General features: G+C 34.3%; 1 protein-coding gene across 2 annotated transcripts; it reads left to right on the top strand.

The window, feature by feature from the left end:
- The first annotated feature begins 912 nt into the window (after positions 1 to 912).
- LOC107873285 (inactive receptor-like serine/threonine-protein kinase At2g40270) lies at positions 913 to 6,757 on the top strand. 2 transcript variants are annotated; one of them, XM_016720067.2, is made up of 9 exons: positions 913 to 1,703; positions 1,806 to 1,944; positions 2,719 to 2,790; positions 2,904 to 3,047; positions 3,125 to 3,265; positions 3,775 to 4,241; positions 4,570 to 4,760; positions 4,847 to 4,979; positions 5,818 to 6,757. In XM_016720067.2, exons 1-9 carry the CDS (start codon positions 1,598 to 1,600, stop codon positions 6,381 to 6,383), a joined length of 1,959 nt encoding a protein of 652 aa, XP_016575553.1. In that variant the 5' UTR covers positions 913 to 1,597; the 3' UTR covers positions 6,384 to 6,757. The 2 variants fall into 2 exon arrangements, with proteins under 2 accessions (XP_016575553.1, XP_016575554.1); XM_016720068.2 differs by lacking the exon at positions 3,125 to 3,265 and having other exon boundaries at positions 1,030 to 1,703.
- The last annotated feature ends 9,610 nt before the right edge of the window (positions 6,758 to 16,367 follow it).

Below are 16,367 nucleotides of genomic sequence, written 5' to 3'. Positions count from 1 at the left end.
TGTCAGTTCCAGCAAGTTATAAATGACTTGGGGAAGTTATAGAAAAGCTCTAAATGATGAGAATGAGCGAAAATACATAAATTTTCTCGAATGCACAGAAGACCAGCTAGGATGTGACTACATACTAACGAACAAATAGAAGGACATTGTGTCATGGATTCGAAAAGGCATCTACAACCCTACAAAGTCATGTCTGACACACTAGATGGTTGTTCCCCAATGACATTAGGACGAGTGTAATATCTTATTGACTATAGACAACTTCTGTACCCTATAAATAGATATCCCTTTCCCATTGTAAAATTTCTGATATGTGCTCAGTTTTACCCTTTAAGCAATAAAATATCTTTAGTTTCGCGCATACGCATGGACTATTTTCCTTTAAATGTTTTCTTCTTCTCATTGTCATATTCAAGCTTGGTTGCACTTTTTCCCATAGCTACGGGGATTATATTAGCTTTATATTTATTTGATCTTTCATTTACAGGATTTATTTTTTGCAAACTTATACTATTAAGTTGAAGAAAAAATAAAAAATAGTAACATGCGCTCTTGATTTACGAAATTCAACTGTAACTAGAAAGTCCGTAAACAGTGGTTAATAATTGAAAATTTCTTAATCAAAATTACCTTGAAAATAACTTGGCCTTCATTAAAAAATTCAAAATCTAACTTTGAAAACGAAGAACTTGTTAATAAGAAGCTGGTCCATATCTTTATTTGCCAGCTATCATGCTCCTAACAGGTTTAAATCAGTACCCAACAAACATATTTTAATAATATTTTGTCACAATTAGCAGATGATGTCACAATTAGCAGATGAAAAAGTTGAGCGTACAACACCCCCCGTCCCACACCCCAACCACCCCTACCCAAAAAAAAAAAAAATACTATAGATGAAAGGAGAGGGTAAAAAAAATGGAAAGTCAGAAAGGTAGGCTAGGCTATCAATTGTATGAATGGCCCACCTGAATTTCCAAGTAAGCTCCTGAAATAAACAAGCGAAGACAACAACGAGGGCTTTGTCATATTGTGATGACCTGTCTGTTTTTACCTTTTACTCGGTCACACTTTCTGAATCTTTCCAATCTCCCTCTACCATTTTGTACGTCACATTTTCTAAACCTTTCTTTCTGAAAAGTTCTGGGCAGAAGTGGGCAACTAGAGTAGTATTGAAAAGTCTATCACCTGAAAAAAATACGCTTTTTCTAAACTCAAACGTAACCCTCACGTTCTACACCGTAATTCTCTCTCCTCAAGAAGGCAATCCCATTTTGCCCAGAGTGAAATTTCATCGCTTGTTTTTAAAGTCAAAAAGGAGCTTTCAGTTTGTTTGTTTGTTTCCTACGCTTTTGTCAAACAAACTCCGTCTTCAATTCTATAACGCGAAAGTTGAACGCTTATCTCTTTATCTTTTTCTCTGTTTCTCTCTCTTCCACCATTTTATATACTGGGTTTATTCAATTTCTGAGTTTTGTTTTTGATGAGTTTTAAGCGGTAGAATCCACTTTACTTGTGAAATTTAACTGTTCAAGAACGATTTGATCTCAATTTTGTGGATAAGAAATACTAGTAGGTTCGTTTATGTTTCTGTGAAATGAATGGACACTGGAAATTCAGTGAGCATAGCTTGTTGGTTATTGCGCTGCTCTTGTGTTTGGTGCATCAGGAATTTAGTTTCTGTTGCTCACTCAATGATGAAGGTATTAATCCTATTATTTCCCATCATCATCATTTTGCTTCAAGTTTTAGTCTTTACTCCTTTCAGCCTTGGTGTATAATCAATATTTTACTTGTTCTTGCAGGTTTGTCACTGTTGAGATTCAGGGAGAGAGTGGAGAGCGATCCGTTTGGGGCTTTGTCCAATTGGAAAGATGGTGATGGAGTGGAAAATCCATGTACTTGGTTAGGAGTTGGCTGCTTTAATGGGAATGTTGTGTCTCTGTAAGTACTAAAATTCGCTGTATACGTCTTTTAATTTGATTCTGCATAAATCTTCCTTTTTTATTCTGATCTACTTGGTTCATATAGATGAATCTGAATTTGGTCTCTATTTGAATTCTGAAACTTTTCCTCCATGATTTTCGGTTTATGATCATATCATATAGGTAAGTTGCTATGTTTTGATTAAGATAATTAAACTTAGCCTCGAACAATGGATGTAAATAAGTTGATTTCTAAATTAAGAATGATGAAGCATTTGATGGTGGGTCTAATGTAAGGAGAGACTTATTAGAAAACCTGTGCAACTCTAGAAAGGGCAACGTGGAGTTAGATATAGTAACAAAGATATCAATATTTAACCTTGATCAGAAAATCAAATAAAAGGAGGCAAATTCACATATTACCTTTGATGCCAACTTTCTCTAATTTATTTATGTTTCTCAATTGAATACAAATAGATAATTAGAACTACAAGTATAATGTGTTCGCTTTTCTTGACCTGATACATGATTCTATATATCTATGAATTAACTACCAATTTAATTTTTTGAAAAGGGTAATTAGGTCATAGCTACAATTATGCATCTCTGACTCTAGAAACGCATATTACTGTGCAATGGATTTCATACCCAATGTCTTCATTTATTTTCATGAATATAATTTTCAAGACAGTAACTAAACATAGTGTCTAAGTGGAATTGGTTACTGTAAATATATCCATGATCCTTATGTTCTTATGGGTTTAACTTATCTGTGTTTTTTAACTACTGACAGGGACTTGAAAGATCTCCATCTCTGTGGTACCCTAACTCCTGATCTCGCGCTCTTGGTTCACTTAAAATTTATGTATGTGCATATTAAACTAGATCTCTTCATTTTCCTAGTCGCTGTCATTACAATTTCTAAATTTAACTCTGCTCTTTAAGATAATTGGCAACTCACTGGAGACTTCTTTACAGAATTTTACGTAACAACTCCTTTACTGGGGTCATACCTGATGAGATTGCAAAGCTAAAAAAGTTGGAGATTCTGGACCTGGGATATAATAACTTTAGCCAGCCGCTGCCTTCTGACCTTTGCAATAATCCCTCTCTGGAAATTCTGTGAGTTCAAACAGAGGTGGTGTCATTTTTTTAACTTCACCTCCTTGTTCCTTACTTATAGAATTACACTAATGCAGTTTATTAGACAACACTGAGCTGTTTAGGTGCATATTTCCTGGAACCGATAGACCTGAAATGGTCCCAGATGTCCAAGAAAATAACAACAACGCTCCGAGAGCCGAACCTTTGTCACATCCCAATGGGGGATTGAGTTTAAGGTACACATCTTTCAATCAAATGAAATGTGTATTTTAAGAGTAATCATGTGTGATGGTAACTTTAGATGTCCAACATAGTAAGAGTAAAATGACTTGAATGATTCGATTCATTTATTGGAACACATATTCCTGGAATAAGCATGTATCTGTAGCAATTCATCGTTTTTTCTTTTGATCCCCTTGATCCGTGCAAAGAAATGTAGAAATCTCATCAATTTTCCCTGTCTTCTTGTTGTCGTTGAGTTTTCTTTTGGTTGGCCCTCACATTGGATTTCTCTAGTTTCCCTTAATGGCCTGATAGTTGATTGTTAAGCACGTCCTGATTCATGTTTGCACAACAATGTTCAATCCATTTTTCTGATATTTGTGAAAAGACACACTGCTAATCTTTTCTTTTCATCTTGGGATAATTCATCTCACTTTCAATCAAGCTTTGCACTAGCTTCTTTTATGGGTATATTCTTCGGTTGCCATTTATGTAGTTATCATGAAATTGAAATTATTTGTAGGACTACAGAAGCAATTGGAAATGTAGCTGGAAGAAAATTACTAAAAGTATCATCTTTTTCTCTCCTGAATAACTTCCAGAAGCAATTTCGTCCGGTCTTCCGACTTCTAGGTCCTCCTGAAGCTGGTGTTGAGAACAGTACACCTTCATTATCCCCGTCTCCATCACCGAATCCTTCTCTTTCCCCAGCTCCTACACCTTCAATTATTGCAGAACCTCATCTGGCTCCTTCACCAAGATCCTCTGCTTCTCCATCTTCACTTCCCAGTCCGGCAAAGAACCGCAGTGGAGTTGTAGATTCCGGACGAAGTCATCATCGAGCTTTAATATTGTCTGCAGCTATAGGAGGTCCCATTCTGCTATTCATATCGATAGCTGGCACGATCTTCTTTCGAAGCAACAAAATGGCTGTTGTAAAGCCTTGGGCCACTGGATTGAGTGGACAGCTGCAGAGAGCATTTGTTACTGGTAACTTTCTATCTATCAAGTATTGGTGAATGAGTAGTATTTCTATTTGTGGGTCCAAAATGGTTGTCTTTAAAAGCAGATCCATAAAATAGAAGCTTATATGGACATATGTATCTGTAAAACCAAATTTTTGACTTTACCCAAATGGCAGAAGCTTAAATGAACCTTTTCGCCCCTAATATGAGCTTTTGCGATAAGCTTCTTTTATAATTGTTAATGATCTTTTCCCTTTCCCCTTTTTTCTTTTTGATATCTTGAAACTTTTGTTTATTAATATGAGCAAGTACCCTTAGAGGGCTGAGTTCTGTCATTCTTACTGTGTGAACAGGCGTGCCAAAGCTTAAGAGATCAGAACTTGAGTCAGCTTGTGAAAATTTCAGCAATGTAATTGGTTCCTCATCTGTTTGCACACTATATAAGGGAACGTTATCCAGTGGAGTTGAGATAGCCGTGATATCTCGTACAGTGGCATCTACTAAGGATTGGTCAAAAGATATGGAAGCCCAATTCAGGAAAAAGGTGTTTCAGTTCTTCCAGTTGGAATTTTACATCTCATTTTCCCCAAACTATTGAGTTTATAAATGTTTTTCTCCTGCTTTTACCAGATTGATACATTGTCAAAGGTCAATCACAAGAACTTTGTGAGCCTTCTTGGTTATTGTGAAGAAGAGGATCCATTTACCAGAATGATGGTTTTTGAATATGCTCCTAATGGGACCCTCTTTGAACATCTGCACAGTAAGTTTCTGCTATCAAGGTGTATCCGTTGTGATTTACTTAATACTGTTACCCAACTCTTCTACATCTGCATGATTGAACTGTGTAGGCAATACCTTTATATAGCAGGTAAAAGGTTACCTGCATTCGGTGTTTACAGTGATAAATTGATGCGAGAATGTGTATCAATTAACTTTAGTTCAATGATAACAGTGTGTGTGAAAACACATCTTATGTATTTATTGAGTGGTGCAAACACCAGGTGTGACTAAGTTCTTTTTCTACCTAGAGTATGGTGTCCGTGGACATGTCTTTGGTCTCATGTCGATAATTTGTCTGTAATTTGAGAAGTATCATTGTACTTCAAATTCTCTCGCTTATTAACTCGAAGAATCAATAGATTCTCGACAGAATGTTCACACCAGTACAAGGCATCTTTGGTGTTCACTTTACATGCTTTTTCAACAATTTATGTTTAGCTTTCCCAGTGATAAACAATTATCCTTTAATGTGAGTGAAATGTCTAATGTTTTCGCTCGAGTTTCTTGTGCCTATGTGATGAATAACCACTCTTATAAGTAACTGGAACATTATGTGCTTATGTACCTTTTTTTACAATTGTAATGTACTTGAATTTAAAAAGGTGAAGGTGGACTGAAGGGAAAAAACTGGTAAAGGGCTTCAGTGAATCAGTAATGCATCAGTTTATTTGGGTTGTGTAATTACAGCTTCTATGCTCTTGGAACATGTTCATGAATATTTTCCTGCCTCTGCAGCAACAGCTTTGTTTTAAACTGGTTCTTCCTTTCTTATATGCTCCATTATGACACAAAAGATCTCTAATTCTAGTGTTTTGCAGTAAGGGAAGCTGAACATTTGGACTGGGGGATGCGAATGAGGATAACAATGGGCATGGCATACTGCCTTGAGCACATGCACAATTTGTCGCCATCGGTACCTCATAAAAACTTGACATCCTCTGCTGTGTACCTCACAGAAGACTGTGCAGCCAAAATATCGGATTTTGGTTTCTGGAATGAGACAGATGCAGCTGAAATTGGGTCAAGTCCGGAAAGTAATGTTTACAGCTTTGGTGTCATTCTGTTTGAGATGATGACTGGTAGGCTCCCTTACTCAGCAAACAGTAGCTCTCTTGATGACTGGGCATCAGATTATCTTAGGGGAGGAGAATCCCCGAGGGAAATGGTTGATCCAACTTTAAGTTCTTTCCAAGAGGAACAGGTAGAGAGAATAGCTGATGTGATTAAAATGTGTGTACATCCCGAGCCAAGACGACGACTGGCAATGAGAGAGGTTTCAGCCAGATTGAGAGAGATAACAGGTATAGGACCAGATGGGGCAACGCCAAGACTCTCCCCTCTATGGTGGGCTGAGCTTGAGATTATATCAACAGAGGCTTGTTAATGCATAGGCACCACAGATTTGCCTTGGTAATCAATATAGAAGCTGTATATACAAAGATGGAAAGCCTTTTCCCGTTTGATTTTTCTTTTGGGTGGATCACAAGAGCATATCGACTTTGGGGGGATAAGGAGAAGTTTTTGTTTGTGTATAAAAAAAAAAAAAAAAAATTTAGCAAGTAATTAATTTTTAGTCGCCTTAATTTGCTTTCTTGAAGGCTTGGGATCTATTCTATTGCTTCTTATAAACTCTCCTTTAACAGCCTGGACAAAATTGACAAAACATAAGGGGTCGTTTGGTTTAACGCACTAACAAAAACAGTTATAGCATCAAATTTCACGTTAGTTATACAATGTTTGATTAGGCATACAAGAAAATATAATCGTCTCAATTTAATACAATGTTTTGTTTGTCTTTTTCTTCGTTTATCGAGGACATGATCTTAAGAGCATGTAGAAGTTAGAGATTATGGTAGAAGATTAAAGGTAGTTGAGTGTTGTTTGTCTTTTCAGATAGGAGTGATGATTTGATTTGATGCACTATAGATGTTTCTCCATCATAGCAATAACTACTCATTATAAAATGAAAGCTAACATAAAAGTAAATCACACGGTACTTTTCTTTACAAGCCGAGGGGCATATATATAAGTTAGACTTAAGTCATCAATAGATATTTAACGTTGTTTCGAAAATTTACTTAGACCCCCAATTAAAGCCTGTACCTATCAGGCCTCTAAGCCACCCGCATTTTAATTCAATCAAACATTTTTTATACAATCAGCAAAAGGTATATAGAGAGTGTGCTACACTCGTCTTACATGGCACAAACGATGAATTAAACGATGACACTTGACATTGCATTCAAAATTAATTAAAAAATATTCCATAACTAATTAAATTATAATTAAAAAAAATTATAACTTTAAAAAAAAAAAAAAAAACTAAACCCCCTGCTCTGCCCCTGCCCCCCTCCCCCCTCCTCTTCTTCATCTTGTACTCAAAAATCCTCCGTCGTAGCTTTATTTTTTCCGACAAAATTCTTCCCCTTCTACAATGATAAATGTAATGGAGAAAAAATGGATTGAGGAAGATAAAATAGCTTATTGATTTATGAAAATAGCATTTTTGATTTTTCTTTTTGAATTAAATTTACAATTTTGTTCATTTGTGAAAAAAAATGAATTTACATTTTTCCGGCAAAGTTCCATCTTTTCTGACACAGATCCATTTTTTCGGGCGGCAAAGTTCTATTTTTCCCGGCAAACTAATGGTGAAAAAGAATTAAGAATAAAATCGAATTAAAAACCAAAAAATTCAAATCGAATTCAAAACTAAGAACAAAAAAAGGAGAAAAAGGAGAAAAAATGGGAGGTAAATTAAGTTTAAGAAAAAAAAATGAGGAAAAAGAGTGGGAAAGAAGATGAAGAGGGGGAGGGGGTATTGGATTGGGTGGGTGGGGGAGCCTTTTTTAAAAAAAATTATTTTATTAAAAAAATTTTGGAGCCCTTAGTGCCATTTGACACATTTTCATTCGTTATTTATTCAAAAAATCATGCCTCACGCGCCCCTATTGAGTGGACAACACGCGGAGTGCCATGTAGGCAAAAAAAGCTTGATTGGATCAACTTTGGATGGGTTAGGGGCCTCATAGGTACAAGCCTTAGTTGAGGGGTCTAAGTGAATTTTTGGAACAACTTTAGGTGTCTGGCGATGACTTAAGCCTATAAGTTATCAAACTTCTAATCTTCCTTAACAAGCATGCCAAACTTCTGCAAGAAGCTTGACGATAAGCTTCCTTAACAAGTTTTCCACATAGTTGGCCACATTGCCATCCACCCAATCTACAACACTCCCCTTTGGATGTCCATGAGATAGATAATGTAACTCATTAAAATCTTACTAAGAAAAATTAGTGAAAAAAAGAAAAAAAATGGTAAAGAAAAAAGAGTGTACACATCTTTTAAAACGTCTTGAGTGTTACTTTGTTAAACACCTCACAAGGAAAATCCAGTGAAGTAAAATCTTGTGAGAAAAAAAAAGTATAACATATATTTACTCTCCCCGATTTAGATAGTTAAGTCTGCACATTTCAAACTTGCATACCATCTTCTTAAGAGTTGAAGTTGGTAAAGACCTAGTGAATAAAGTTGTTGGATTGTCACTTGAACGGATTTGCTACACATTAATGTTGTCATTCCTTTAGAGATCATGTGTGAAGAACAACTTTGGCTAGATGTGCTTCGTTTTATCTTTTTTTATAAAGCCTCATTTTAATTGGGCTATGAATGCAACATTATCTTCAAGTATGACTGTAGGCTTGACATCACACTTCAGGCTAAATCTCTCTTTGATGAAATATATCACTGATCTCAACCATGCACTTCTTTACTTGTTCCATGAATAGCTATTATCTTAGCATGATTTGAAGAAGTAGCAACAATAGACTGTTTTGTAGATCTCCATGATATAGCAATACCTCCGTATATAAATACATAGTCTGTTGAGATTGAACTTTATGAGGGTTAGATAATAAACCTGCATTTGCATGACCAACCAAATATACGCTATCTTTGTTAGTAGAAAATAGACCCATATTGATAACCCTATTTAGATATCACAATATATGCTTAACTCTATTCCGATATCTATGTGTAGGAGAAGAACTTCACCTAAAGAATTCTCAAGCATAGTGAAGAGAATCAAAGTATATTTTTTATGATTAAGGAGTTGAGTACATGCTTCTACTTATTGGAGTTGAATACATTGTAGTTGTGAAGTCCTAGACTACTTACAAAAGTCTTAGCTATTCCAATATTGAAGACTTAGAGTTGTATCACTAGGCAACTACATATACAAGTAGATGTTTTCTACTACTAGAATACTAGTACGATTACAGAGGCAAAGCATAGGCTAACTCTAATTCTACTAACTCTAATAGATTAGCTAACGTACACTCTCTTTATCTTTTATTTGATTACTATCTTTAACACTTCCCCTCAAGCTAGTGAGTGGTGGAACACTCACTCCTAGATTACTTCTAGAATCAACAAACACCTATTTTATCAAGGCCTTTGTATAAACGCCAGCTAGCTGATCTCTAGACCTTATGAACTATGTGAGTAGCTATTCTCTAGCCACTTTTTCTAAAAAAAAATGATAGTCTATTTCTACATGTTTTGTTCTGTCATGCATCAATGGGTTAACTATCAAGTGTAGGGCACTTAAATTATCAAAATATAGTATAGGCACTGTCTTGAGATATACTTCAATATCACGAAGAAAGTGAAAGATCCATGCCATCTTAGTTGTAGTAGAAGATAAGGCTTTATATTCAGCTTCAACACTAAACTTTGCCACTGTGGTTTGTTTCTTAGAGTTCCTAGAGATACAATTTTCACCTAAATAGGTGTGGTAACTTGTAGTTGACCTCCTAGTTGTAGTGCAGCCTCCCCAATCAGTATCTAAATAGCCATATATCTTGCAAGGTGATTGTGAGATAATTCTGAGCCCATGATGTAATGTTTCTTTGATGTACGCGTGGATCCTTTTAACACCTTGAAGATGTCATTATTTAGAATCTGTATGAATTGACTAGCTAGATTTACTGCATGAGTGATGTCAGGTCTTGTGAGTGTCAAATGTTGAAAACGTCCCATAGTCCTTGTTTACATAGATGCAACAGTAGGCCTTCCAACAACTTAATGTAAGTCATGTTTTTGTGCAAGATGTATATTCATTGTTTTTGCCTGAGTCATATCGGTCTTATTAAGCAACTCAATAATATACTTTCCCTGACTCAAGTGAAGTCCACCTTGGAAGTACTTGATCTCAATTCCTAGAAAGAAATGTAAAGAACCAAGATCTTTCATAGAGAATTCTCTCCCAAGTTTAGCAACTACCTCTGAGACATGCTTTTGATCACTTCTTGTGATAATTATATCATCCACATATAGTAATAATAAGATAGTCCCTCTGTACTATGTAAAGTAAACAAAGAGAGATTTGTCTTACTATAAGTGAAGCCAAGGTGAAGCAAATACATACTAAATCTTTCAAACCATGCTATAGGTGCCTGTTTAAGGTTATTCAATGCCTTTTGTAACAAACAAACATGAGTTGGATACCTGGGGTCAATAAATTCTGGAGGTTGACTCATGTATACTTCTTTCTGTAAGTGACTATGTAGAAATGCATTTTTGACATCAAGTTGTCTGATAGGCCATTTTGAAGTAACAACTACTGACAAAACCAGTCTAATGGTTGTAGCCTTGACCGCTGGACTAAAATTTTCTTCAAAGTTTATTCCTTCAAGGCGAGAGAAACCCATATCAACAAGCTTTGTTTTGTATCTGTCAACTGCTCCATTTGCCTGTATTTTAGTCCTTGCTTTGTATATGTCAACTGCTCTATTTGCAGCAAGTTAGTCTTAAACACCCATTTAGAGACAATCAAGTTCATAACAGCATATTTAGGTACTAATATCGAGGTCTTGTTATTGTGTAGAGCATTTATCTCATTCTGCATAGCTGCAAACTAATATAGTGACTTCAATGCTTCATTTATTGATTTTGGTTCCCTCATGATCTCTTCTTTGCTTGTAGCAAGTGATAGGTAAGGTAAAACAGCTAATTTTTTCTTGTATCTAGTGATCATGTGATGTCTTTATGGTTCTGGTAATATGTGAGATGCACAATCTTATATATGTGCTATACCTACACTATTATCTTGTGGATTAGGCATTGAGAGTGATGTAGGTTATGGCATGCCAGGTGGCTTTGAAGCATCTTTTATTGCTTCAGCACTTGATATGTTAAGCATTTCACAAGACAAAGTTGTATATATGGAACTAGAATCACTGTATCATCAATAAGAGTGGCTAAAATAGGCTCAACTGGTGTTGTTTGGTTATCTATAGTTGGTTGAATAGCTTGATTCACCACAACTAGCAACACTTTCCATGGAGTTAACTTTATTAGAGTTATGTTCCTGTAAGTTAGGAAAAAACTCAACAAAGGTAGCTAGGTGAGGTGAGACATTAGTTTTAGCTTGAGATAATACTAGTCATAAGGTAACGTACACTTATAAAAAATGACATATATTAACACAGACTCTCCTTTTTGGAGGATGATAATATTTATATCCTTTATATAGACTGTTGTATCCTATAAAAACACGTGGATAAGACTTTGGGCTAAACTTGGTATCACTCTTAATGTACGGAAAACATCTACATCTAAACACCTTCAACCTGTTATAGTCAGGTTGTGCACCATATTACTTTACAAAAAGATTTATCATTTCAGTACTAAGGAAGACGGTCTATTAATAAGGAACACAACAGTTAAGAAGGCCTCTACCCATAGAAAGCAAGGTAGGTTAGCATAAAGTAGCATAGTAAGTCGATTCTCAACTATGTGCCTGTGTTTTCTTTAAGAAATTCCATTTTGTTCAGGTGTATTAGGACAAAACAAGAGATGTGTTTGACAATACCACAACTTTCTAGATGCTTAATGAATTCTATTTTGATGAACTCACCGCCTCCATCACATTGAAAAGTCTTAATAACTGTAGAGAACTGTCTTTCTACCAATACCAGAAACTTGAGAAATACATCAAAAAATTCAGATTTAATGAATAAAGCCATATGTATCTTGTGTTATCATCTACAAACACTACATAATATCTCAGTTGAGTAGATTCAACAGGTGCAAGACCCCAAATACCACAATGAATTTTCAATAAAGGTTCCTTCTCAATGTTATTCCTCAAGCCAAATGGTATTACATTCTTTACCCAACTGACAGCTAGAACAAACTGTATGCATTTTATCCCAACTACTAACATTAATACAATAATCACTACTCAAAATCTTTCAAATCTTCAAACTAGAATGTCCTAATCTATTATGCTAAATGATGTCTGAGGTCTTCTATCCTTTTGTGGTAGTCAATGCATAGAGATTACTGTCTTTCAAGTCATAGAATCTATCTCTTTTAGATCCCTTGGCCAGTGGTATGCTTATCTTCTTTTCCTTTGCAACAAAATTAGTTTCATCAAATTCAAGAGTGTAGGAATTATCTCTTGCAATTTTACTAACTAAGAGCAGATTTTTAGCAATCTTAGGTACTACAAGAACTTCTTATAATTTCAGTCCTGATTTAACTGTATTGCCAACATGTGTAATATCTAAAAGAGATCCATTTCCAACAATGATCTTATCAAAACCTTTATAGTGTTTAAGATAAGATAAAGTACCTGAGCTATTTATTATGTGACTAGTAACACCTAAGTTCATATACAAAGTATCATCACCACTTGATGTATTCTGCAAATTCACAGTAACAAGTGTTTGTGGAAGTTCATCTACTACCTGGTAAGAATAGTACCACCTGTAAAAACACTTAAGAGCAGTGTATTTATTCCTACCATAAATTTGACATGACTCAATTGCATTCTTCTCCTTATTTAGATTTTTATTTTGATTTCCATCCTAATTACTTTGGTTAGTCTGATTCTATGATGAAGCAGGTCCAAAACCTATTTTATTGGAGTTAAAGTTGTTATTTTCTCTTCCTCAGGAGAAATTTCCTCCTCTTCTGCCCCGTTGATAAAGACAACAGAGAATGTCATATTGAAGTTTGCCTGTGGCACCTCTTCTTTATCCTCCCTCATATAAAAAATTATAAGTGCATTGACAAACTGATTTAGTGTAGAATAAGGTGCCTTGCCTAACATGGCAGTCCTGAATATCTTGTATTTGACACCTAAGCATTTAGTAAAGTTGATAACTTTACTATCCGCATTAACACACTTATATATAACAGCAAGTCCATCACAGATACCTTTGAAATCTTTGATATATTTATCAACCTTCTTGTTTTCCTACCTAACATTCTGCAATTGTTGTTTGAGCTGAAATTTCTTGTCTTTTATTGCTTGAAGATAGGCTTCTTCCATTCATTTCCACATCCTCTTTCCAGTAGAGTAACCTACTATGAGGTACATGTTTTATTTTATCTAGGTACCTAAGATCTAGCTCCTTTGCTATATATCTTTCTCCTCCTAGTTATTAGCATTTTTATTATCTTTTTCATCTTTCTCAGTACTTGTGACCACACTTTCTCAGCAACTTTGCAAGTAGTTGGCTTCCTTCTCCTTGATGAGATAAGTTAATCTCATGACTTAGATCAATTGCATTATTTATGTCCTCCATATGAGATAATTTATTGGCTTAATTTTAACTAAATAAGAAGCAATGAGGTGGTAAAAAGAAGAAATGGAAAGAGAATTGGTCAAAGACGTAGAAGGAGCTATTTTAGGATTTAAGATGTTCAGTTCTAGATTTTAATACTTAAATTAGTGGAAAGAGAATTAGTGGAAAGAGTGTAGAGCTCTAATACCATGTAGAATTCTCAAGCATAGTGAAGAGAATCAAAGTATATTTCTAATAATTAAGGAGTAGAGTACATGCTCCTACTTATAGGAGTTGAATACAATGTAGTTGTAGAGTCCTGGACTATTTACAAGAGTCGTAGCTATGCCAATATTGAAGACTTAGAGTTGTACCACTAGGCAACTAGATACACATATAGTTATTTACTACTACTAGAATACTAGTATGATTATAGAGGCAAAGCATAGGCTAACTCTAACTCTACTAACTCTAACAGAATCAGCTAACGTACACTCTCGTAATCTTCTATTTGCTTATTATCTTAAGTAATACTTTCCTAGCAAATTAATAGAAAATGTTATATCAGGCCATGTAGTGTTAGCAAGATACATAAGTGCACCAATAAAACTGAGATATTGTACTTCGCGACCAAGAATCTCTTCACTCTCTTCTAGAGTTTGAAATGAATTTTTACTTACTTCAAGTTATCGAACAACCATTGGAGTATTTCATAGATGTGCTTCATCTATGTAAAGTCTTTTCAAAACTTTCTCAGTATAGGAAGATAGGTAGAGGAAGGCCCTGTTCACCAAATGTTCAATCTACAGACCAAGATAAAGTTTTATCTTTCTAAAATCCTTCATCTCAAATTATTTCTTTAGATATTCAATTACCTTCTGAAGTTCCAATAAGATTTATGTTATCAACATAAACAATGAATATAAAAAATTCTGAGGCTGTTTTGTTAATGAAAATACATGGACAAATGATATTATTTATGCAACCTTCATTTATCAAGTACTCACTAAGGAGATTATACCACATATGCATTGATTGTTTTAGACCGCATAACAATCTTTGTAATCTGATTGAACACAATTCTTTGAGATTTCAAGCTACATGCTTCAAAAAAATTTAATTCTTCTGGAATTTTCATAGATGTTTCATTATTAAGTGACAACAGTCAACATTAAATAGGTGACATCTTCTAGTGTCTGGAATGCAAGTCAAATAAATTTTATTCTTACTAAGAAGCATGTTTTACTTGATAATTATTTCTGCATCAACATGCTTAAATAAACTTAGAATTCAGATCCTCATAATCTTATACAATATTGTGCGTATTATACTAAAAATATCGTCAATGAAATATCATTTATATCGGTTCACGATACAACATAACTTATTAAGATCTCACCACTTTATTAGTTTCAGGTGCCTGAACCTCTTCATGAGATTTTATGAAGTGTTATGTCGTAGGCTCTTCAAGAGCACATTGATCTCTTATTATGGTCATTTGCTCTATTTTCTTTTCAAGAATTTTTTTATTTGAAACCAATTGATCTACCATGCTTCATTCATACTGTAGACTCTGTACTTCAGGAACACATAGTAGGAGCATCTATAACTAAATATGAAATTAATTTTGGGTCAGCAAATGCTTCTAGCATTTGACTTGAATTATTTTTTAAATGAGGATGGTACTAACAATAATTTGGAACATATTTCTTAAAGTTTCTTATTCTCTTCTCCTAATGTTAGAAAAACTAACATATACTTCATTTTACATTGGAGAATCCATCTTTGTACATCATGATATCCATTAATTACATACCGCACATTAAAAAGTTATTAGGTAAAAAAATATAGTTCCTGACCATGAACCAATTAAGAGAGAAGAATTGACCATAATTTATTGGTCTAATGTATAAAAATATTATTGTATGCAATATATCATATTTTAGATCAGCACATAAAGCCTTATTCTCAGAAGCAATAGTTTAGCTATTTATTTGAGGCATTCTATGCAAAACCAACTTGAATATAACTAACATTATCAAGATCAATTATCTTGACTACACAATATAAAAATTATGCTCTTAACTCAATTTAATTGAGCAAACAACTCTATGAATGACAAACTGTAGGTTAATAATAATATGCATGTGGCTATTTTACAGATGCATCATATCACATGATAGATGAATGAGATCTTATTCACTTTTTATATTTTTCATAATTTAGAAAATTCAGTACCAATATTAGCTGGTCCAATTAACTTATCATGAGAATAAGCAATAATTCTTAAAGAATCTTTTAGTTCTTCAGTATATGTCTACAACTCGATACGCTCATCTTCGAGATTATAAAATTATTTATTCCTGCAAATATAATTATTTAAACTAGTAAACTCTAAGTTTACCATGGCATGTGCTATTTATCCAAGTAAATTTAAATATTTTACTACTTTGAGAATAGTTTTCACTAATGCACAATCTTACTACTTCAGAAGTAAATTTCAGAGAATTTATTACTTTAGAGTAAATTTTAGATTTCCTACTTCAGGAGTAAATTTCAAAATTCTATAATTAACTGCACAAATATCCTCATGATTGATCATTGATCTAAATAAAATTTAAGGAATATCCATATATTTTTCAAGATGAAAATATATATATTTTTTAATTAATAGGAATTTTATTAATCAATACCAAAATAAAATGCTTTTACATTTATTGGACCAACCCAATCCGAAAATAAAGCAATGGGCACTTTGGGCTAGCCCATACCCGATCTTTCCTACATATATATAA

The sequence above is a fragment of the Capsicum annuum genome, chromosome 6, assembly GCF_002878395.1.
Source record: "Capsicum annuum cultivar UCD-10X-F1 chromosome 6, UCD10Xv1.1, whole genome shotgun sequence".
Lineage (NCBI taxonomy): Eukaryota > Viridiplantae > Streptophyta > Magnoliopsida > Solanales > Solanaceae > Capsicum > Capsicum annuum.
The sequence above is the reverse complement of the archived record's forward strand: the minus strand, read 5'-3'. Positions and strand labels throughout refer to the sequence as shown.

Coding starts and splice junctions, on each gene's coding strand:
- LOC107873285 (XM_016720067.2), top strand. CDS start 1,598: ATGAATGGACACTGGAAATTCAGTGAGCATAGCTTGTTGGTTATTGCG. Junction 1,704..1,805: donor TTGCTCACTCAATGATGAAG/GTATTAATCCTA, acceptor TTGTTCTTGCAG/GTTTGTCACTGTTGAGATTC. Junction 4,761..4,846: donor AAGCCCAATTCAGGAAAAAG/GTGTTTCAGTTC, acceptor TGCTTTTACCAG/ATTGATACATTGTCAAAGGT.